Source organism: Pyxicephalus adspersus, chromosome 1 (assembly GCF_032062135.1).
Source record: "Pyxicephalus adspersus chromosome 1, UCB_Pads_2.0, whole genome shotgun sequence".
NCBI lineage: Eukaryota > Metazoa > Chordata > Amphibia > Anura > Pyxicephalidae > Pyxicephalus > Pyxicephalus adspersus.
The window spans coordinates 4,401,021-4,425,110 of record NC_092858.1 but is presented as its reverse complement, the minus strand read 5'-3'; the positions used below and the strand labels follow the sequence as shown (position 1 = coordinate 4,425,110).

The 24,090-nt window shown below is 44.4% G+C and overlaps 1 protein-coding gene across 2 annotated transcripts; it reads left to right on the top strand.

Moving 5' to 3' along the window:
- The first annotated feature begins 1,282 nt into the window (after nt 1-1,282).
- Nucleotides 1,283-23,352, top strand: TRIM3 (tripartite motif containing 3). 2 transcript variants are annotated; one of them, XM_072401019.1, is made up of 12 exons: nt 1,283-1,415; nt 2,313-2,456; nt 7,093-7,327; nt 7,415-7,566; nt 8,679-8,859; nt 9,699-10,422; nt 11,113-11,216; nt 11,303-11,470; nt 11,574-11,754; nt 12,421-12,491; nt 13,225-13,365; nt 15,084-23,352. In XM_072401019.1, exons 2-12 carry the CDS (start codon nt 2,344-2,346, stop codon nt 15,234-15,236), a joined length of 2,223 nt encoding a protein of 740 aa, XP_072257120.1. In that variant the 5' UTR covers nt 1,283-1,415; nt 2,313-2,343; the 3' UTR covers nt 15,237-23,352. The 2 variants fall into 2 exon arrangements, with proteins under 2 accessions (XP_072257120.1, XP_072257110.1); XM_072401009.1 differs by having other exon boundaries at nt 7,093-7,566.
- The last annotated feature ends 738 nt before the right edge of the window (nt 23,353-24,090 follow it).

Below are 24,090 nucleotides of genomic sequence, written 5' to 3'. Positions count from 1 at the left end.
GGGGTCAGAGATCTGAGGGGAGATAAGATGGGGGCAGTGTACTAAGAGGATTTAATATGGGGGGGCTAAGCTGGGGGTCACAAATCCGAAGGGAGATAAGATGGGGGGCAGGGGGTTGAGAGGAGGTAACACGGGGCTGGCCGTGAGGATGGCGGGGCTGAGGTGAGGCAAGATTAGAATGGGAGGGGGAAGGAGGTAAGATAAGGGCTGGAGGTCTGAGGGAAGGTAAGAATAAGGGGGGGGGGTGCTCAGGGTGGGTAAAATGGGGAGGAGAATGAGGAGAGATAACATGGGGATATGTCTCAGGATGGGGGATGTAAAATGGAGGGGTGATGATGGGGGTCAGAAATGAGAGGAGATAAGTTGGGGACAGGGGGTGGAAAGAAGATAACGCATAGGATGGAGGGGCTGAGGTGAGGTAAGATGAGAATAGAAGTCAAAGGTAGTTTGAAGGAAGTTAAGATAAGGAACTGGCGGACACGGGCAGGTGAAATAGGATCAGGGTTGTCATAGGATGAGAGAAAAGGGGTGAAGAGGAGAGGTAATATGAGGGATGGGGGTTCTTGTACATTGAGCGATAATGGACTGAGGGAAAGGGCGATGCTGAGGTCTGAGGTGAGGTAAGAAGGGGGAGGGGGGTAAAATGAGGGATGGGGGTCTAAGGAAAGGTAAGAAGGGGGGCAGTATCTCAGGTAGGTGCAATAGGGAAGGGACTGAGGGGAGGTAACATAGGGATAGAGTTGTCATAAAATGGGGGACTGTGGACAAGGGAAGGAAAATAGAGGGGTGAATCTGGGGGGCAGGGACAATAATATTGGGGTCTGTGAACTGTGAGAATTTAAGATTGGGGTATTAAACTGGGAGTCTGAGGGAAGTGAAAACATGAGATAAAATAGGGTCAGGGTTGTCATAGGATGAGGGAAAGGGGTGAAAGGAGAGGTAATATGAGAAATGAGAGGACTGAGGAAAAGATGCTGAGGTGAGGTAAGATGGGGGACGGGAGGGGGAGGAGTTAAGCTGAGAGATGGGGTCTGAGGTGAGGTAAGAAGGGGGAGGAGTTAGGCTGAGAGACTGGGTCTGGGGGGGGGGGGGGGGTCTGAAATGAGATAAGAAAGAGGTAAAATACTAGGATGAGGTCCGGTATATGATGTGAGGTAACACCGGAAGTGGCGTTTCATAGGCTAGGGCGGGGTTGGGCCCCTTTATGCGGTGGTGATTCCGCTCGTTCGAGTTGCCGCTCTGCGCCCAGATACGAAGCGGCCAATGGACGTCGATCTTCTGACGTCACGGAGGTCTGCTAGGCGGGGCTGTGACGTAGGCGGGGTCGTGTGATGGGAGTCGCTGCAGTGACGTCGCCGCTCTCAGCTGTTCCCTACAATGGCAGCCGGGGAGGCCTGAGCGGAGGAGATCCACCGGTACCGACTGACCCCCCCTCCCCCACCGACCTATTACCTCTGACCGAGCTCCTGCCGCAATCATACCGCACCCTGCACCATCCGTCCGCAGTCCTACCCCCACCCTGTGTGCCCCCCACCCAGCCTCCTCCACCTGTCACTGCCCCTCTCCACCCCATGTAAATGTTTGTGTGACCCCCACCCATCACCTGCAAGTCCACCCCCATCTCACCTTCATTCTACCTGCCCCACCCTAATCTCTGCCTGTCACTGGGTCCCTTCATCAGTGTGTGTGTGCCCTCCATGGTCCCCCACCCATCACCAGCCCCCATCAATGTCTGTGTGCCCTCCATAGCCCTCCACCTCCCCCACCCATCACCGGCCTCCATCAATGTCTTGTGTGCCCTCCGTGGTCCCCCACCCATCACCGGCCTCCATCAATGTCTGTGTGCCCTCCATGGTCCCCCACTCATCACCGGCCTCCATCAATGTCTGTGTGCCCTCCATGGTCCCCCGCCCATCACCGGCCTCCATCAGTGTCTTGTGTGCCATCCATGGTCCCCCACCCATCACCGGCCTCCATCAATGTCTTGTGTGCCCTCCATGGTCCCGCATCCATCACCGGCCTCCATCAATGTCTTGTGTGCCCTCCGTGGTCCCCCACCCATCACCGGCCTCCATCAATGTCTGTGTGCCCTCCACCCATCACCCCTCACCTTCTGTCCGTATGTCCTGTAGAGCCCCCTCACCTTCTGTCCGTCTGTCCTGTAGAGCCCCCTCACCTTCTGTCCGTCTGGCCTGTAGAGCGTCTTCCTCTATCCATTTGGCTTTGCAGAGCCTCCTTTCCCACTATTTACACCTCTTTCATGTCTTTTTTTTTTTCAAGTGTTTTTCATTTTCTTTCCTTTTGTGTTGAAGGTATTCCATAGATCGCTGTATAATTACAGTCATGGCCAGCCCAGTGGTGCGTCAGATTGACAAGCAGTTCCTTATCTGCAGTATTTGCTTGGAGCGCTATCACATTCCTAAGGTCCTGCCATGTCTGCACACTTTCTGTGAGAGGTAAGTGCTTTCTCTTGGCGGGGGGGGGGGGGGGGGGGGGGGGGGGGGTGGCTGAAGAGGTCCTCTTGTTTCCTGTCCTTTATCTAGTTAGTAGTCCTTTATCTAGGCTAGTATTGGTTCTAGGATAATTACTGCTCCAAGGCAGGGTCCATCTTCTGTCTGGCCCTCACACTGATGACTTATTGGCCAATTTCGATTGAGTGACCTTTTCAGATCATAATGTCCTGAAGCAAACAGCAATACAAGTGTTCTTCTAGAAGGGTCAGCCATCATTGTAAGGATGTAGAGGATAGAACTGCTTGTGTCTTCAAAGAAGTATACACCGTTGTGTTAGTGTGTCATAAGACATTTATGTCTTCACGGAATTGTTGGCCTTTGTGTTGGTATGGTGGGTGGAAGACTCTTCATGAAAGTATCTCAAGTTGCGTTGGTGTGAAAGTTCTTTTATCTTCACGGAATTGTCATTCCATAAGCTCCGTGATTTTCCAGCCGTGGGCACACCATACGGAACTTTTCAGTAACCAACTGGCTGTTTTTTTGGGTGATTATCGAAGAGTTGGGTCACAGTACAGGGGCTGCCACCCGCCCACAATTTCTTTTCACCCAGCTTAAAAAATGCCTGGGTTTAACACTGAACCTCAGGTCTCAAAACTTTAACATACTAAGGACAATTCAGATGTGGATGTCATTTTCTAATTTCCCATCTCAAAAGTAAAAAAACTATTTGGTGTTGATGTGGAGAAGCATGGTTTTTTCCTAAAAGATTCGCCGTATATTGTGCTGTTGTGGGAGGAGTAGGATTGCAGCGCTCAACCTAGAAATTTTTTTTAGCCGGGTGAGAAGAAATTGTAGGTGGGTGGCAGCCCCTGTATTTTGACCAAACTCTTTAGTAACCACCCAAAAATAGCCGGCTGGGTGCTGAAAACTGCCGGGTGGTGCGCCCAGCTAAAAGGGCCTGGGGAGAACCCCTGGATTGTCTGTTAAGCTAGGCATTGTTTTGTTGTGGAAGAGGATGACAAGTGTTCCATCATAGAGTTGTCATACATAGTGTTGAAGTTTTTATTGAAGTGTTAGAGTGTAGACCTGATTTATTAAAGCTGGGGAAGATAGAAAATCATGGGAAAACCTAGGTGATCCAGAAAATTTTGAAAAGATCTGGTACAGGACCTAAAATATTTGCCAACTAATAGCAAACTTTTTTAAAAAATATACATTCTAGATTGCTGAATCACCTAGGTTCTCCCATGATAGTCTATCTTCTCCGGTCTTGGAGAGTAATAAATCAGTCCCAGTGTGTTGGTTTTGGCTGTTCACTTAGCAAAATTAATTATGAGTCTGCAAGCGTAGCAGTTGAGGTGATGTTTTGCCAACTTCAGCTATCCCACTGTGTGATTTGGTATTCTTTGCAAAGTAATTATTTAAATTGAGGTGTGGGATTGTGCCTTCATGGAAGTGGTGGACATTTTGATATGTACTGTTGTGTCTTCCTAGAATTGGTGGACGTTGTGTTGAGGTGAAGAGTTGTATCTTCATAAAGGTGCTGGACATTACATTGAGGTGTGAGGTTGTGTCTTCATGGGGGTGGTGTACTTTACTTTTAGGTGTAGGGTTATGGCTTCATGAAAGTGGTGGACATTACGTTGAGGTGTAGGGTTGTGTCTTTTTGGAGATGGTGGACATTAAATTGAGGTGGGGGTTGTGCCTTCATGGAGGGGTGGACATTATGTTGGGTGTAGGGATGTGACTTCCTGGAAGTGGTGGACATTACATTGAGGTGTAGGGTGGTGTCTTTTTGGAGATGGTGGACATTATGTTGAAGTGTAGGGTTGTGTCTTTATGGAGGTGGTGGACATTAAATTGCGGTGGGGGTTGTGCCTTTATGGAGGGGTGGACATTACGTTGAGGTGTAGGATTGTGTCTTCCTGGAAGTGGTGGACATTACGTTGAGGTGTAGGATTGTCTTCATGGAGCTGGTGGAAATTATGTTGGGGTGAAAGGTTGGGACTTTGTGAAAGTGATGGACATTACGTTTAGGTGTAGGGTTGTGTGTTCATGGAGGTGGTGGACATAATGTTGAAGAGTAGGGTTGTGTTTTCATGGCGGAAATGTAGGGTTGTGTTTTAATGGAACACAATGGTAGACATTACGTTGAAATGTAGGGTTGTGTCTTCATGGAGGTGGTGGACATATAATGTGGTGTAGAGTATAATGACATTGATGTCTCCATGTATACTGGTGTGGAATGGTAATATTCATATTTTTTGAAGTGTCAGATTGTGTGAACGATTGAGGGAACATTCTTATGTTTTCATGGAAAAGGGGTTCATTTGGGATGTTCACTTAGCAAAACTGAGTCTACAAGCTTAGTGACTGTGGTGATACTCTGCCGACTTTAGCCATCCCACCGTGTGATTGAGTATTCTTTGCAAAGCAAATTTTCACCAAGTTCACAAAGCCAAGTGAATTCACAGCCTAAATTCTTAAGAAAATCAACCCCAATGTGTAATTCTGGTTTAGGGTTACCTTTTATGTTTATGAATATGTTGTATATTGTGTTGGAAAGGCTGATACTTGCGTCTCCAAGGAAGTATTGTTCTTCTTGGTGATGTTGTGGTGTCACAATGACACATGAGCCTACATTGCATGACAATGACTTGGGGATCTATGTGAAAGATGACACATGGGTCAGCCTGGAATGTTTTAGATATTGTGTGACACTTTTTTTAAGGCGTGACACAAGCAATTCATTCAGTTTAGTCCATCAGACAATATCCTGGAGATTATACACTCAGATGCTGGGATTTGGTCCGCGATGTGGATGTGTCTGACCTCATATTAGTAATGGAGAATGATGAAGCCTGCAACTCAATGGTTGTATAGGACATCCAGTATTCTACCCAGAATTTTTTTTTAAGCTGGGTGGGAAGAAGCTGTAGACAGGTGGCAGCCCCTGTATTGCTTGTGACCCAACTTTTCAGTAACCACCCAAAAACTGCCGGGTGGTTACTGAAAAGTACCAGGCAGTGTGCCCAGCTAAAAGGAAGCTTGGGAGAACACGGACATCGTGTTGAGATTCAAAATTGTATTTAAAATTTCCTCATACTGCATGTACAGGTGTCTAAGGAAGGATTTTTATTATATTTATTTTATATTACCCTAATAAATTATTTGTGTACAAATTATTCTATCAGATTTGGTTAACCAGCAACTGTAAGTCGTAAAAATCACTCCTCCTCATTGGACGCAGAGAATACTTTATGCAGGTGATAAGGGGGAACTCCATATATCATAAATGCACATCAATCATGTTGCCTGATAACTCAGAAAACTCACTACAGAATTCTCCCCAGAAACTTTTAAAAGTTGGGTGGGAAAATGCTGTAAGTGAGTGGCAGCCCCTTTTATGACCCAACTTTTCAGTAACCACTGGGCGGGTATTGAAAAGCGCCAGGTGGTGAACCCAGCTAAAAAGGTCCGGGGAGAACACTGCTTTATGTTATCTCAGGATGACGTGCCCAATATTATACAAGCGTTATACTGACGTTGTGTTGTGTGGAGATGACCATAGTGCAGGTAAACAAAAAGCCACACATAAGTCACTGCTGAAATTCTTTCATTTCCTCTAACTTGAGGAACTCTGTGATTGAGGAGGTGCACCAAGTAGTGCATACTTCCCCCCAAACACAGGAAGTCACTAAGGGAAGTTGAGACAATAAGAGACATTTATAGATACTGACACAAAGGAGGATCATCTGCCAACTTCCCATCTCTAAACTGAACTACGTCTTGATTGTTGTGTATTATGAGTGCAATTGTTTCCCTTATTCTTTACTCATAGAGAATCCACCATACCACTTCTCTTGTCCTTACATCTCAGTATCTGTTCTTATTCTGTATGTATGGAGTCTGCAGAGTATCACTTCTCTTTTCCTGTACCCCAAGTGTAATTATCTGTGTATGTATAGACTCTGCACAGTACCACTTCTCTTATGTACCCTGCGTGTGTAATTCTCAGTATCTGTTTTGATTCTGTAAATATGATCTCTGCACAGTACCACTTCTCTTGTCCTGTACCCCAGGTGTAATTCTCAGTTTCTGTTCTTATTCTGTATGTATGGACTCTGCACAGTACCACTTCTCTTGTCCTGTACCCGTGGTGTAATTCTCAGTATCTGTTCTTATTCTGTAGGTATGGACTCTGCACAGTACCACTTCTCTTGTCCTGTACCCACGGTGTAATTCTCAGTATCTGTTCTTATTCTGTACGTATGGACTCTGCACAGTACCACTTCTCTTGTCCAGTACTCTGAGTGTAATTTTCGGTATCTGTTCTTATTCTGTTTGTGTAGACTCTGCACAGTACCACTTTTCTTGTCCTGCACCCCGCGTGCAATTCTCAGTATCTGTTCTTATTCTGTATGTATAGACCCTGCACAGTACCACTTCTATTGTCCTGTGCCCTGTGTGTAATTCTTAGTGCCTACTTACTCATTCTATATATTTAGTACCCACTGATTTTAGTAATAAAATATAATGTTTTATGTCTTTATATAAGTTGCGCAGTACTACTTGTGTTAGAGGGGAGTGTGATTCTGTACACCTCAGCTTATTCTCTTCTTCCTCCATGTGTCCCCAGGTGCCTGCAGAGCTACATCCCACCCCAGAGCCTGACCCTTTCCTGCCCGGTATGCCGCCAGACCTCCATCCTTCCAGAGCGGGGGGTGTCCGCTTTGCAGAACAACTTCTTTATTACAAACCTCATGGAGGTTCTTCAGCGGAGCCCAGAGAGCGGCCGTCAGGAGCAAAATGTGCTGCCAGGAGAGGGACATCCCGCCGGAACTCCTCTTTCCTGCCCAAACCACCAGGGCAAGGTAAGTCCACAGCCATCTACAGAACCATCATCGCCTTTTTTTTTTTTTTTTTCACCTCCTGTCAATGAATTTCCTGCCTTTCCACAGACTATGGAGTATTACTGTGGACCCTGTGAGACTGCAATGTGTGTAGAATGCACAGAGGGAGAACACCGAGAGCATTGCACCGTCCCCCTGAAAGATGTTCTAGAGCAGCACAAAGCATCGCTCCGCAGCCAGCTGGATAACATCAAGGGCAGGTAAGGGGTCTTCAGTTGAGTGTTGAAATGTGGCAGTGTGTTACATGGTTCCAATATTACTACCACAGTGTTGGTTGGGTTCACTGGGCTTTACTAGGAAGGTGGAGTTGGACAAGGAACACAATAAATGCATTTGCTAAGACTTACCCACCTGCAATAATTGTCGTTGAAAAGGATCTTTCACGAACCTTTCCAACAAAAAAGACTGCACAGTGCATGAACGAGCACTGTACATACCGTTCTCCTCTCTCCCCTTCACTCTCAATACAATTGTTCCCTGTCCGTGGGTCCACCAGGACGGTCGTCCGGATGACGAGCGCTGTACACACACCAGATTCTTCGTCCAATATCAGCCCTGCAGCAATTATCGGATGAGAATCATCTGATGTGTGTACGTAGCCTTGGATCTGCAGCTATTTAAAAGATAAGGACGATTATATGCAGAGATCTAAATGCTAACCAGATCAACCAGACCTAGTGGGGATGCTATATGAAGGAAGGCTGCATGGCTTTCAGCCAGCTGCGTTTTGTTGGGAGGTTGTGAACAGTCTTACTATGATGGCTTCATAAACAATAATGGAAGTCCTTACAAAAAATGCCCCCCCCATGCTTTTCACTTACCAAAAACCTAGGCACTTGGTCATGTGATTTCCTATAAGGAGTAGGATCAACCAAAGATCTGAGTTCAAAAGAGTTCATGTATTAGATTACTTCTAATTTTTCCAGTCTACAAGAGTAGATAATCCAAACTTCATGTGAGCAATTATCACATGCTTATGTTGGCTCTGTGGTTTGTCTGAAACCACAACCTGGCACCGTACTCACCCTGTAGGAATGCTCAGCGATTAATGGAATTGGCATTCCTGTAGTTTGTAACCAGCCATCTGCAAATAAAAAAAATGCAGTAGCTCTCAAGACTGGTACACACTTGCACTCAGTATTGTCCATTAAAGCCCATATCGGGGCAAAACAATTCTACCACTCCACCCTCTAAGTCTGCTTTTTACTTTCTGGGTCCACTGTCACGTGACCCGCCATCCTGCCCCAGCATAAGTTGGTAAGAAGCTAAATGGTGCTGGCTACTCTAACAAAACTCCTCTCTGCTTTTCCAGAATCCCTCAGCTCACCTCCGCTATCGACCTAGCGACTGATATCAGTCGGCAGCTGAGTGAACGGAAGAACGCTGCTGTCAACGAGATCTGTACGACATTTGATGAGCTGGAGCGGGCTCTGCAGCACAGGAAGAATGCTCTCTTGCAAGACCTGGAGGCAATCTCTATTTCCAAGCAGAAGGTAGTGGTGTTGTTCCACCTTTGGGGGTGGGTGGGGATTGGTATGTACAGCTCCAGCCTTCTAAACGTTTTTACCCCAAAGGAACCCTGAAAAGAATTTTAATGGCATTTTTTACCTACAGCTCACAATACATAAGTATGGTAACTTTGGAACATTTGTGAGTAATTACAGCAGAAGTATGTCACCTAACATTAGTGGTCAATCTAGATGTGACCACTTAGATTGGTAGACATTGGTAGACCACTAAATGCAAACCAGATCAACCAGACCTAGCGGGGAAGCTTTCTGAAGGAAGGCTGCATGGCTTCAGGCACTGTGTTTTGTTGGGGGGTGTGAACAGTCTTGCTATGATGGCTTTATAAACAATAATAGAAGTCTAGATTTAACCACTTGAGCCACATAGATATGTAGACTGCTCACTGCTTAGGCAACCCAAACACAAACAATGGCACCATACATTTTTTTTTTTGGCTTAATACCCACAATTCTTTAGTTTTGGATAGATTGGAAAGTGTCAGAACCTTTAGCGGTTTCTTTTGCTGTCTGAGTACCCATTGGGAAGATGTCTTCTCACTTCCTGTACAGGTGATGGGTGTCAAACGGAACACAGTGAGGACCATTCCTCTGAGTTTAGTATTAGTTGGTCCATGTAGCTGGACTGATTTAGTAATTTTGACACCATTTCAGCACCATGTGGTCACATACCCTGGCATTTATGCCCATTCCACCAATGCCTTTTATACACAAGGTAATTGTCCATTTATTACTATATTGTAACTTATTCCATTGCTTCTGTCATTAATTTTTTTCTTACTTTCTTGTTGTCTTGCCAACTCCAGGTCCTTCAGGCACAACTTTCAGTGTTGAGGCAAGGTCTAGACAATATGGAGAGCAGCATGCGTTTTACAGAACAGGCTCTTGGCCACGGCTCAGAGACGGAAGTCCTCTTGGTTAGGAAGCAGATGAGTGAGCAATTGAATGAATTGGCCTCTCGTGACTTCCCTTTACACCCTCAGCAAAACCCGCAGCTTGAGTTCCGGGTGGAGACTGACGGCCTCCGGCGATCCCTTCAGAATTTAGGGGCTCTTCTTACTACTAGTGCTGTGGCTCACGCCTCAGTTGCTACAGGGGAGGGTCTGCGCCAAGCCTTGGTGGGACAGCAGACTTCTGTCACTGTCACTACTAAAGACAAAGATGGTGAGTTGGTCCGAAGTGGTAATGCCATCCTTCAAGCCCAGCTGACTGGTCCAGATGGAACCATCCATGACGGGGAAGTGACTGACAATAAAAACGGGACTTACGAGGTTGTCTACACTCCGCGTCACGACGGAGAACACCAACTCTCCCTGCGGCTTTATGGTCAACCACTGCGTGGGAGTCCATTTAAGGTGAGAGCTGTTAAACCTGGAGATGTACCGGCCTCACCAGAAGATGTCAAACGGAGAGTTAAGTCCCCCAGTGGAGGACACATACGACAAAAGGCTGTGAGGAGACCGTCGAGTATGTACAGCACCAACAAAAAGAAGGAGAACCCAATAGAAGATGAGATGATCCTGCGGGTTGGTGAGTAAACTAAGACTTGTAGATGGTTAGAACAGGGAAAGGGGGGACCTATAATGCAGACACGAGAGTGGCTTAGAAAATGATTGAGAATAAAAATTAAATGTTCATAAATAATTCCTAGATTATCTAGCTTTGTTCTTTAATGATCTGAAGGAAATCTGGAAGATCTGGAAAAATAATATGCACTAATGCAAAACTATCCCCTGGTGTGGGGTGGAGTTGATGATGGCCATGAATTCTCTAGGCAAAGGTGTTAATCCGGAACCTATTTTGAAGGATCTAGGTGGTAGCAGAGGGGTCAAAAGGAGATCTTGTGGTAGTATTGGGATCTTAGTATTAGTAAAGGGCCCTATTGGTGCTATTAGGATATATATGGGTGTCTTGGTGATAGAAGAGGGATCTACAGGATGATCTTGTTAGAAACTGAAGCTTCTATGAAAGGATTTTCGTGGAAGCAAATGAATATATAAAGAGGATCTTTTAAAAACAAAAGAACCCATGGTGACTCTTGGTGATAGTAGAAGGACCCATGGGGGGATCCTGGTTGCAGTAAGAGACTCTAAAGAGGATATTTTTGATAGATGGGCTCAGCGGGGGAATTTTTGTGGTAGTAGAAGGCTCTTCTGGCTCTCTTATATGGCGAGGTTGCTGATACTCCAGATGTCAAGTCTCACTATAGATGTCTTTTAGGAACCCGTGGTCGAGACAAAGGTGAATTCTCCAACCTGCACGGCATCTGCACCACCAGTAACAATCGCATTGTGGTGGCGGACAGTAACAATCAGTGCATACAGGTGAGATTGAATTTTGTCACGTTCTTATTGTTTAATATTTCTTGTACAATGTTTTACTAGTTCTGTTTCATTTTCCCCCATGGCAGGTGTTCTCCAATGAGGGCCAGTTTAAGTTGCGTTTTGGTGTTCGGGGCCGATCCCCTGGGCAGTTGCAGCGCCCAACTGGGGTGGCTGTGGACACAAATGGTGACATCATTGTAGCCGATTATGACAATCGCTGGGTCAGCATTTTCTCCCCAGAGGGGAAGTTTAAGGTATGTCTACAGGTTTAGATTTTGTGTCAATACATAGAAATGTTAGTCTTTTTTACTTTATTCTCTAATAAGTTTGTATTTCTGTGTAGCATGTCTCTCTCAGAACAAAATTGGTGTTGGCCGTCTGATGGGTCCAAAAGGAGTAGCGGTAGACCGTAACGGTCATCTGATTGTCGTAGACAACAAATCCTGCTGCATCTTCATCTTCCAGTCCAATGGAAAATTGGTGGGGAGGTTTGGAGGCCGAAGCCCAGGAGAAAAACAACAGTCTGCAACACTGGATGGTAATTACAATCAGAATAAAAGGGCTGCAGAAGGGGTTGAAGGGCGAAATTGTATAGATTGGGAGACTGGCAGAAGGATGGAGACTAGCTGAAGACCAAGCAAGTGACAAACAAATATTATTTTGTTTAGATAGGCTTTAACCCCCTTAATCCCAAGTGTGCCTCGGGGGGAAAAATACATACAAAAAGTGGTAACCCCGAGCCACTCTCAGGGTAACTAAAAACATTAAAAAAAACACTTTCCTGGTCCCATCGGCGTCCTACCCGTCAGATCCCATCCTCGAGATGCGTCCTCTTCTTCCGATCTTCTGCCAGCGAGTGCAGAGGCGTTCCTGGTGACATCAGTGCATGCATCCGTATGTATGGGAGGCGCGGTGGGAAATTCAAATAATTTTGTATTGGATTGAATACAAAATAACTATTGAATCCAATACAAAGTAATCCTTAGTTTCCAGAAGTTTATTTAAATGTATTAAATATTGGACATAATTTGGTAAGTTATGCCTCAGAATTATAGGCCTACGATGTAAAATAAATTTCACTGCAAAACAATGTACCACTTCTGGCATAAAAATACAGACAGAATTGGAACGCCAGGGGGGTTAAGTATTTATACCCAGTGTTTCACTTTGTACTTCTAATATATCTTTTTTTGTTTTCTCTTAGGGCCACATTTTGTGGCAGTTAACAACAAGAATGAGATTGTGGTGACAGATTTCCACAACCATTCTGTAAAGGTGAGTAATTGTCACACTCTCTCTGCCAGTTCTGCCCTCAAGGAATCCTAAAATACAACAAACAAACATGAATACTTGAATATGGCACTGTAATTGTGTTGTCATCTCGGGCTGGGCCTTCCCCCGCTGGACTACAAAAAAACATCTGCCACTAGTCAAGGCATGGATGTTCGTTTTATTTATTTTTTTATGGCCCTTACGCTATAAAATTTGCTGTGAAATGTCCTGATACTTCGACAAGTATCCCCTACAACCTTGTGGTCATTGTTTGGTGAAGACTTCTTTCTGTTCCTGCATGGTTGTGCTTCTGTGTACAAAGCCAGCTCTATAAGAAAAGTATAATAAGTTCGGGATGTGTCCTGCACAGGGCCCTGACCCCAATTCTGCTGAACACCTTTGGAATGAGTATTTGTAAGCCAGTTCTTCTCATCCAACATCAGTAACTGACCTCGCAAATAGACACAAACACTTCCAATATCTTGTGAAAAGGTTTCCTAGAAGAGAAGAGGCTTTAATTGTTGCATAGAGGACCCAGATCCATATTAATAGCTCATGGTTTAGAATGGAATGTCCAACAGGCTCATATAGGTTACATACCTGGGTGTCCATCAACTTTTAGCCACAGTTTTTCACTCATTTGCATTATTGTTTATCTTGAATATCTGGCGTTGGGCTTCTGACTTCACTTGTGGGTATTTCTCCTCTTATTTCTATTTTTCATTCTCCTCTGTAGGTTTACAGTGCGGAAGGAGAGTTCCTGTTTAAGTTTGGCTCACACGGTGAGGGTAACGGTCAGTTTAACGCTCCCACTGGCGTTGCTGTGGATTCCAACGGGAACATTATTGTGGCTGACTGGGGCAACAGCCGGATTCAGGTGTGTATATTGTTAGGGTAAGAAAGTTTTCTGGGAAGAGGGTTTTGAGAAAATATCTTTTTCACCGATTGTGTTTTGACAATTGCATTAAATTGGAACTATCACCAAATGTTTTACTTTATATAAAAAGTACTTTTATCATAAAGTAAAAATGTGTTTGAACACTTTATGGCGGTAAAGACTGAATGGGTAGCCCGCAGTCTCCTGGAATACATACATCACAACCCAGGAGGCTTCGGACTGCTCCCGCTTCGGATACCCACTGGTTTTTCCACAAAGAAAGAATGCAGGATGGCGTGGGTCTCAAATCAAGTCTGATTGAATCAAATCGGGCAGCACGGTGGCTCAGGGGTTAGCACTCCGGCCTTTGCAGCGCTAGGTCCTAGGTTCGAATCCCAGCCAGGACACTATCTGCATGGAGTTTGCAGGTTCTCCCTGTGTCTGTGTGGGTTTCCTCCCACATCCCAAAAACATGCAGTTAGATTAATTGGTTTCCCCCTAAGTTGACCTCAGACTACATTAATGACATATGACTATGGTAGGGACATTAGATTGTGAGCTCCTTTTGAGGGACAGTTAGTGACATGATTATGGACTTTGTACAGCGCTGCGTAATATGATGGCGCTATATAAATACTGTCTAATAATAATAATAATTGTGGAGGGATCAAGGGCTCTGTAAAAGGTGTTTTTTTTTTTTTTATATTATAATGAAAGTTCTGCTTACAACACAGTACATACGTATTTTATTCCAGCTCTTGTAACAGCATGCCCGCACAAGAATATCCATTAAAACATAGTTTTTAAATATATCTTGAAGCCGCACTACCTGTCCAGGGCCCTACTTTGAAGGGCCCCTTACTTAGAGTGGCCCCCTAACTCTAGTCTAACAGAGATTCATCTTGGAACATGTATGGCAAATAAAACCTTGATAAGAAATGCCCAGAGGTAATCTAATCATCAATAATAAAAAGAATTGAGTATTTGTAGGATTTTGCAGAGGGACAACTGTAAGTAAAAATGCTTATAAATAGGTTATACCACACATTATTTTACAATGAGAATCCATAATTTTTATTTTGTATTTATATAGTGCTGACATATTACACGGCGCCTTACAAAGTCCATAGTCATGTGACTAGCTGTCCCTCAGAGGAGCTCACAATCTGATGTCCCTACCATAGTCATAGTCCTTTACCAAGCAGTAAATGAGCTTAAAAACAAGTCCTCACTGACTTCTGTATCAGCAGTGAAGTTCTTCTGTCAGGCCTGAGGACTCCGCTTTCTTCCCTCTCTGTGTTTACATCAGGCTTGCTGTCAAGTCATTGAGAGAAAAAATGGAAGTTCAATATTCCAGAATGGACAGGCAATGTATTTTGTGAAGTAAAACACACCTGCCTCATCACATTCTCTGTATTGTTCACAAAGTGGCTAAGATAATGATTTAAAAAAAAACATGCCCCCTGGTTACCCAACCCTTGGTGCAAATGCTTACCAGCAGCAGGGGAGGTAAGTATTCAGTATCTTCCTGTATAGGTAAATGTTTTATTTAAACATGTTCTATTTAAGCCAATTGGACAAGTATCAATGCCATCTTGATTGGTGTCAGGACAGGCAGTCATAAATCATAAAAAGTAGAATTGTATTGGTAAAGGTCAGTTGAGTCTACCATGAAGTTATTAACATCCATTTTATTTTCCCTTCATGTCCCATGGCAGGTGTTTGACAGTTCCGGCTCCTTTTTGTCCTACATAAACACCATGGCGGACCCTCTGTACGGGCCACAAGGTCTGGCGCTCACCTCTGACGGTCACGTGGTGGTGGCTGACTCGGGAAACCACTGTTTCAAGGTCTACCGGTATCTCCAGTAACTTTGATTAGGGACAGGAGACTCAGCTGGCACAATACCATGCTGTCCTTGCCATGTCCGAGATGTCTTCAAGCTCTCCACCCAGCGCTATATTCAGCCTAAAATGGTGTTTCCTCTTCGTCTTTTCTAAGCCGCCAGTGCCAGCTGCTCTTCCTAGTGCCAGATGCGATGTGTACAAACGGCTGTAACCTTCTGTCTCCTGCCAAACGGTTCATTCTTAGCACAAAAAACGTCTGATGACCTTCGATGCCCTGCCCAGCTGTTTGTGGCATTCCCAAGCTTTGTTCTACCCCCCCCATTCTTTATTCGTCTCCCCATATTTTTGCTTGCTTTCTCAATTTCTCTGAAGGTCTTTTGCCAACCCTGCAATTCCCTGTACTAAGAACTTTTATGGTCCCACCAATCTGCTAAGGACCGCTGCTGAATGTCTATCGGTAACAGAGAATTGTGGACACTCTGCCATCCCTGGTCTTTACATTGTTGTTTACAGGCCAATGCAGGCACTGATTTATGGACTTTTGTATCACTGCGCTTGCATAATGGTGGTTTGGGCTGTTCACTGGCTTCTTGCACTCGTGGATGGCTTTGAGGGAATCCAATGGGTCCAACCAAATCTCTCCACCATGGACCTCTCCTCTTCCTATGAGGGCATTTTAGCCCTGGATGTTTGCCGGATCACTGCAGTGGTAGCTGTGGCTGCTCGCGGGGCATTTGCACTGATCGGTTATATTTTCTGATAGATGGAGACTGAAGTATACCCAAACCTGAAAAGTTGAAAAGTTTTGGCCACAAGGTATATTGGAGCAGTCCTTCAAGGACCGGTTTCCACACATTCACCCTAATCAGCTAGTAATAAACACCCGGTTCTGTGGCTTTATACACTGCATCCCATGGCGTCTCCCAGTGTCTTCTGGATCTACGGAGCTCCTAATCAAGGCAGTCTCCTGCAGAAGGTACATGGAGGCTGGGATTTTGAATGTACATGCCTGAAGGATAAACAGGGTCCTCCCCGATGTTACAGGGTCTACCCAGAATTCATTCTCATTTTCTTCATTGTTGTAGAAGATGGCAGCCAGTTCTGAATGGATGGTTTCATCAGGGCCAGGATCTCTCATCCACCCCACATCGAGGGGGTCCTCATCTTCAGCCTCTCCAAGATGACTCTAATCCCAGGTCACTTGTACTTGTGGACTTTATTATTTTTTAAATATTTCTTTCTATTTATGTCTTAATTTTTCACTATGTAGGTCAGTGCACAGATTTGTCCTGATCTACGCAGTTTGTGCCAAATACTGCGCCAGGCGTTAAAGTAATTTCCGTAAAAAGAAAAAACTCCGGGTGAAAGAGGTTCTTCCTGTCCATTCCCTAGACATCAGCTTCTTTGTGTAATGTCTGCACATTGGCGACTTTCTCCATCAACCCAGAAATTTGGTCATTTTATATTTAAATGAGGAATGGTGTGCACAGGTTGGGGTAGTTCAGAGCAAATAGAGTGCAAACATTCCCCAGATTTTTTAAAATAGAAACTAACTACTGTTATTTAAAATTAACCTTGGTGATCCAGTCATGAAGATTTCCCTTATGGTACTTACTGTTATAAGGTGACAACTCTCTGGCCATATCTCCATTAATAGTTTTAATATTAATAATATTAAACTGTATTTATATAGCACCAACATATTCAGCAGCACTGTGGGTTGCAAGTGACACAGGAGGAGGAGATTGCGTTGTAAACCATTCACACTTTCCCGATGGTGAATAAAGTGGCCAGGTAACATGTTGCCCAGGAATAGTCCACCACTAGAAAACCCACCTTGAGAAATGATGAATTCCATAACTTCCAACTAAAATGCTAAATAATTTTAGTTACTTATGTCTTCAAATATAAATCTGAGGTTATATAAACGTAGTAGATACTCACCTCTTTGCTGCGCTGTGATTTCCACCTTCCCTCTGTGCCATCACTGAGGATGCCATCAGATTTTTCAACATTCAGCCCTTCCAAGCGACAGATGCTTTTGTCTCTCCCCAAACCCTGGTTCTGTCCTCTGACTCTAACATCACCACACTACTCACACTACACATTAGGCATTATAGGAAAGTACCAAGAGGGCCATTTCTCTGCAATAGAAGAGGCACTACATTCATTCTGCATTGTCCAGTGGCTCGTACATCTCCTCTGTTTCAGCACTGCAGCTGAATTTGATTCTTCGAGCATTGAGCAGTATTCTCCCCAAATTTTTTTTTGTGGTGGCCCACCCAACTGACCCAACTTTTTAGTAACCACCGAAAAACAGCTGGATGGTTACAGAAAAGGGATGGCTGTGTGCCCGGTGTCGCTGGGGAAAATACGGTGATGGGATGCCTGTATCCCTGCCAAATGCTGGTATTTTCTTCTTACTCCCTAGATCACTGCTCTGGGAAGTGTGGAATCACCAGACAGATGGAAGCTTCAGCAAGAGAACTGAGGCAAGGTTGGACACACAGGCTGCAGAAGAGGTCATTACACTAACTTTTGTAGGCATAGACCCTGAGATTTCTTGGAATATCAGATAAGGGTCACCATGGCTTTTTGACTGTGTTAGAGACCTGATGTCGTACCTTATGGTGCTCCTATATTATCTTACACTTAGGCTTTATATACACGCAAGATTTCAGTCCATGAATCTTTCCTGATCGTTTTCAGTAATACCAGAACCAAAAGCGACACACACAAGCTAATACATTCTATGAAGAGGTGAAGGGGAAAAACAATTGAGAGGCTCCCCGTTGTGCTCTTCTCCTGAATTTAAACTGAATGGGGTTGGGTTTGCTAAAGTTCTGCTGCTGTAGCTTTTTTGCACCATTTCCCTGGCTATAGCTTCGGATTAACCCTCAAGGTTTGTTTTCTGATGGCGACAATAGACTATGCCTGTGCAATGTGTCAGCATGGCCACTGGTAGCCTCCATTGGGGGAGTGTGTGAATGGGTGACAACACATTGTTATTGCACAATTACAGGAAGTGCCTGACCAAGGACTTCTATGGATCACCATAGGACCATCACAAGTACATATTGTATGTCCTAAATTTTACATGACCACACAAATGAAACTTTAATTGCAACACCACTGAAAATTTCTTTAATTTGGAGTGTGATGACCAGCGTGAGTCTTAACTTCTTCTTTAAACAAATCCCCATCTGTAATGACCAATGAGGTGCGGGTTCTAGTTTGAACAGGACAGCTAATATGGTATTCCTGGGCCCTTTAGCTCCTCTATAGGAAGGATATATCTGGTCACAATGGTAGCCTGGCACAAAATCTGATTATACCCTTGTATTAGATAAGGGGGTTAGACCCTATCATTCTACGGGAATGTTTCCCTGCAGTAAAGATCCAGTTAGTAGCCAAAACTTTCTTTTTACGGAAATTGCCTTTAAATGTGTATACCGGGAAATCTGCCGGCATTGATTGCCTAAGAAGTATCCCCCCACCCCTTCGGTGTCATGTGATTAATTTTGCCGGTGCCTGTTAGCATTTGGGATTGTTGCCTTTTTCTCTTTGCATTTCAAGTTTTTGTATTTTTTTAGGTTTTTATACACATTATTGTTTTCACATCATATAATTTTGCCAGTCATCATCGGTGCCACAAGTACTAGAGACTAGCGAGTGCAATGAGCGATGTGCTGTGCCCTGTCTTTATGAAATGGTGACGATGTAGAGGTGGGAGGTGACCCTGCCATCGGCAGTCACTGTGGAAGGATGGCGGTAAGGTGTGACTTTATGGAACAAAGGGGTAGATTGTGGCGAAGCGTTGGATGACGGCGTGATAGGTGGGGCACAATGGATGATTGTGTGATTAATGGACAGCGAGTGAGATTGGCTCCAGCTGAGGAAACGAGAAGGAAGGACGGTGCAGGTTTGGGTAGTGGGAAATGAGGGTTACAGAACAGTGGGTCTTATCATACAGATGATTGGCATTGTGCTACATGAGTGGGAAAACATCCTTATCTGTGCAGGCTTCCTTGGTATTCTCATTTACACTGAATCTGACTCCTTGAGTATCAGAGGTCACCTAATGACGAACCGTAACGAACCCTGGACGTTGATTTCACAAAACAAGCGCCATATTGGCCTCTGGCTCTGTTATTGGGTGCTTGGCTCCCTTTACATCTCCAGGTCCTGGTGCACAAAAATACGTGTTTTACCATGCACAACTTTTATTGCACCCCATTGGGGAGTCGTTTGGGTTTGTGAACCATTGGCAGCCTTCCTAAACTGTCCTATTACACCCAGTGCAAAGGGGGTTTAAATTAGGAAGGTGAACAAGAATCGATCAAGAGAACACTGCACAGTTTTATGTTTAGAATCGTAAGCAATCTGCAATGCATCTTTTGTTTTTAAGATGCCTTTTGACTTTTCCCACTCGTGTAGCACCTCGTGGGTTGTAGAAGATAGACAAAGCAAGTGATAGGAGGGGACAGTCAGTACGGGAGGGGAGATTGGTTAGCTGGAGCAGTATCATGGAGTAAAGATACATATAAAAGGGACACTAAACTCCCAGGTCTGTTTTTGTTCTGTGTTTAGCCATGTAATTTATTGTCCAGTTTTATATGTTAATATTTATAATAACGTTTCTGATTGGAGACGGTTTACAAATGAGAAGTCACCTTTCTTGGTGACTCCTCCTCTCTGCCCCTTCTTCTGCAAGGGGAGGGGTCAGAGGGGAATTTCGCATGCCACTTTTTTTAATATATATTTTTTTTAATATTATTTGGAATTAATTAATGGAAATTTGCAGGTTATGTGCCAACACAGACCAATTCTGTGATGTAATCCTGATGCTAAGGGTTGGATCATGTAATAATTTTCTAAAAAATTGTGTTCCCCGTGGGGTTATATATGATGCAGTATTCTCCCCAGCTCCTTTTAGCTAGGCACTTTTTTTTTGTTTTTGGGTGGGTGAGTGAAAAGTTGGGTCACAATACAGGGGCCACCACCTGAGCTTCTTCCTACCAAAATTTCTGAGGAAAACTCTTGGTGATGCATTGTAGGGCCATTTTGAATGGCACCTTATCAACACAGCACAATGATGTGAAATTGTCTGTCCATCATGGTGTGTTGCCTCACTAGTTCACATCCATTTTTCTGCCCATGAAGGTGCTGCCAGTTTATTCAAGAATATTGCAGTGCATAAATGCAACACACAATGTGAATAAGACCCACAAAGCCTTTCCTTCTACAAAAATGCCTAACTATGATTCCTTCTAAATAATTAAGTGTTTTACAGTTGCCATCAATACATAAATATCAGCTTCCTATAAGAGGGAGGGGCAAGTACTAAAAGCCAATCAGAACACGACTGAAGAGAACCTTCATCCAATCACAGGACGGGGCCGGGCTGCTGACCATCTTGTAGTTTTTAACTTCAGTTTTGAACAGTGAGGTCACTGGACTGTGCTATGTAGTAGAGGGGGCTTGATTATAGGACGGAGTGAACCCAATTATAAATCATGTGACAGTAAAACTGTGTGCGCTCTGCACTTCTGTGCGGATTCAGCCATGTTCCTGGCTGGCATGGAACCCTCCACCATAACAGCCTATAATATCAATCAGTCTTGAGAAAATCCCTCCATGATCCTACCCTGAGCATCTTATTTTTTGTTCCGTATGTTCAAATTCTGAATATATTATATATACGATAAAGCACAAGGGAGAATGTTTTGAGTTTAGGAAAAGGGTTTTATGTTTGGAGATGGAGCCTTGCCTAAGTAAACCTAGGATGACAGAAAAATGGAAAGTGCCATTGCTGACTTGGTGCAGGTCCTAGGCCTGGCCTTAATTGCTTAGTTAGTGACGATGACCCAGAGCTAGCATGCAGCTGGTGCAGTCTGAATTCTGGTTCTTGAATACATGCTGGAGGTCAGTGACCCAGTAGGAAGACCTGCAGCCCTCATATTTCTCTTCTGACACGTTTTCTTTATATCAGAACGTCCCAGCAAAGGAGTACCCTTATTTTATAAATGCCCCCTTTCCTGGCAAATTATTTCCTGATCCTGCAAAATGAACCACCAAATTCCACCGGGAAACTGAAACTTCTGGCAGTGTTCACCTCCTGGATCTCTACCAGCTCATAGTGAGAGGGAGGTACCAGTGAGAGCTGAAGGAGACCAGAAGATGGATGCACCCAGACATCTTTATTGGTATCATCTCTCCGTATCTGATTGGTGTTTAGGAGTGATGGGGGTGCTTTTGTTGATGGGTTGCATTAAAGACAACTGGTTTAGAGGAAGGTGTCCATTGCTGAAGAAGATATCTTTCTGGAGGTCATGGTAGTCACTGCCCTGTAGCGGTGTGTAAGTTTGGAGATAGTGACCATCCTGAGCTGCTGGTCATTGGAGAATTATTGATTCCCCAATGACCATTAATTCAAAAAGATAATGGCACTCCTTGTATTGCTATAATGGGTTTACTCTGAACAAAATATTTTTGAAAGGTTCAGCTACTGGGTGACGATGGTAAAGGATTCTTGGTTGCCAGCTCTGAGCCTCCTCGTCCCTTACCCCTGTCCTCCGGTAGCGGGCTTCTCCCACCCTCTGTAAACTTACTTAATTCTATATCTTACTTCTAATTCTAATCATCCTGCCTGGGAGAAGATATCATGGGAAACCCACTATGACCTTTAAGAGAATGGGATGTGGGCTTGTGGCAATGGCGTCTGTTTCAGATGCTTCAATTCATATGGGGCAGTTGATCGGCTTCTGAGGCTTTTGCATTTCTATAGGCATTCCTTTAGGCTTGTATGGGAATGAGGATCCCTTCAAGCAACCAAAAGCTCATCAACACCAACCCTTGAAAATTATCCATTGTTTCCCCCTGGTTTCTTTGTAATAATGGGTGCCAGACTGCTCTGACTTGTTGTCCAAGTTGCATCACCTTCGATACACCTGGGCAGTGAAAGTCCCCTGAATGCCTATTGAAGTAGACTATATTGGAACTACCGTGCCAGTGGGCAAGGCTTAGGTTTGCAGTCAGAGGATGCCAGAAATCAGTAACCAAATCAGAACACTGTAGAGCCGTTTCTGGATATTTTTAATTCAAGGGTCGTTATCCTTTCATGTTACTGTAATGCATGTAACATGCTCTACTAATGATTCTAAATGGCACCCATCACAGAGGCAGTGCCCCATCATTGTATTATGTTTAGATAGAAAACAAAATGGGTCATGTGCAATTTAAAGCATGTTCTGGTGCATTAGCAGCACATTTATTTTGAATGCAATATACTTGAAGAGCGTTCCTAAATGCACAGCAAAGATCTAAAAGGGCTCCTTAATGGAAGATATCAGGGAGGATTTGTTTTAGAAGGTTCAAGTGCCATCTTCACCGTCCTTTGCTTCACTTCTTATTGAGTCAATGAGCTAAAATTGTAGCACAGCCAACATGAATATGCTCACAGGCTTGCAGAACAGTGAACATGTCAGATAACAGCTGTAATCTCAAAATCAAGTCATCTTCCATATCAAGTCATCCTATATATTAGCTACCTGACAATGGTAGAGAGACACTCAATGCCTGGCCTATTGTCACATGACTGTAGTACCCTGATCTTCGTAATCACTACTAGGAGCCTTTGCATGTTCTGATTGGCCCACTAGAGGATGGGTGCACAGACCCCGGTGTCATCATCAGGGGTGCACATTGCACAGGACCTAGCTTGTGCTAGAGGTAGGTCAATGGGTGCTGGGATCCTTCTCACTGTCACATAGACCTAGGTACACCTCACAAGCAGTCCATCAGTGGTTTACCAGTAGTTCAGTGGGGGGCCCAAAAATTTGTTGCACAGAGGGTTCCTAGGAGGACCAAAAATTAGTCACACAGGGAGGCCCTTGGGAGACTTCTGGTGAGTGGTCTACTGGTCAGAACAACATAACTGACTTGCTAGTTTATAACAAGGTGGCATGGGAGGTTTTGATTGGTGTGTGTGATGTGTCATGGATGATTGGCTGGCGGTGGGGTCAGATTTAGGAAGATGACAGACATAGGAAGCTGATTAATGCACCACTGTATTATAAATGTATGGAAAGACACCACTGAACGGCTCGCTGCAAATAAAGCCCATATCACACCATGGAAATGTCTCGTTTCTGATGGCCAACCATCTTCAATCCCACTAAGATACTTCCTATAAACATCAAACGTGTGGCTGAACCTCGGCTCTGTCCCTGGGTCCTTCTGTGTTCTATAAATGATTATGAAGCCCAGTTGCACCAATGGTTAATTATGATTATGGTTGGAGCCGCCATTGGTTTACCACCATCTCCGTCACTGTTGGTTTGAAAACCTCAATGACTCCATACAGGGCGGCTCAATTTTGATCCCTTGTTGGGTTGGGCTTTGACCATTTCAATGAACATATGTCGTGATTTGAGCAGGCAAACTTTAAAAAGCGAAAGGCAATATTGAGTGAGTACTGGTTATTAGGGACATAGAGGCATTGAACCCATTGGCTGGTCGTATAGTTCATGGCTGATGAGGATGTGCACAAACTCCATACTGTATAATGAACTGCCTTGCTAACCACTGGCCCATGGAACACCCATTTCCCATCCAATGTCTACCTTGCCAATCACTTTACTAATAAAGCAAAGAAAAACTCGAGCTCTTCAGTAAGGTTCATCTTAAACATTGCGTTCAGTGACACTCAGACATTGTGTGCATATTTTTGCCATTGGTTCACCCATTTCCACCAAAGACTTTGTTTGGAAATATGAATGGTGCCAGTGGAGTTACCCCATGAGCAGAAGTACATTACCTTTTTATTGTTATCCCACCAAGTCTTATGGGGACGGTCCCAGAAGGTCCGGGTGTCACG

What these genes read in the sequence shown, in the direction of transcription:
- TRIM3 (XM_072401009.1), top strand. Translation starts at nt 2,344, where the DNA reads ATGGCCAGCCCAGTGGTGCGTCAGATTGACAAGCAGTTCCTTATCTGC. An exon ending in TGAGATGATCCTGCGGGTTG is followed by an intron (nt 10,423 to 11,112) that starts GTGAGTAAACTA and finishes GATGTCTTTTAG; the next exon opens with GAACCCGTGGTCGAGACAAA. An exon ending in GGGGCAACAGCCGGATTCAG is followed by an intron (nt 13,366 to 15,083) that starts GTGTGTATATTG and finishes GTCCCATGGCAG; the next exon opens with GTGTTTGACAGTTCCGGCTC.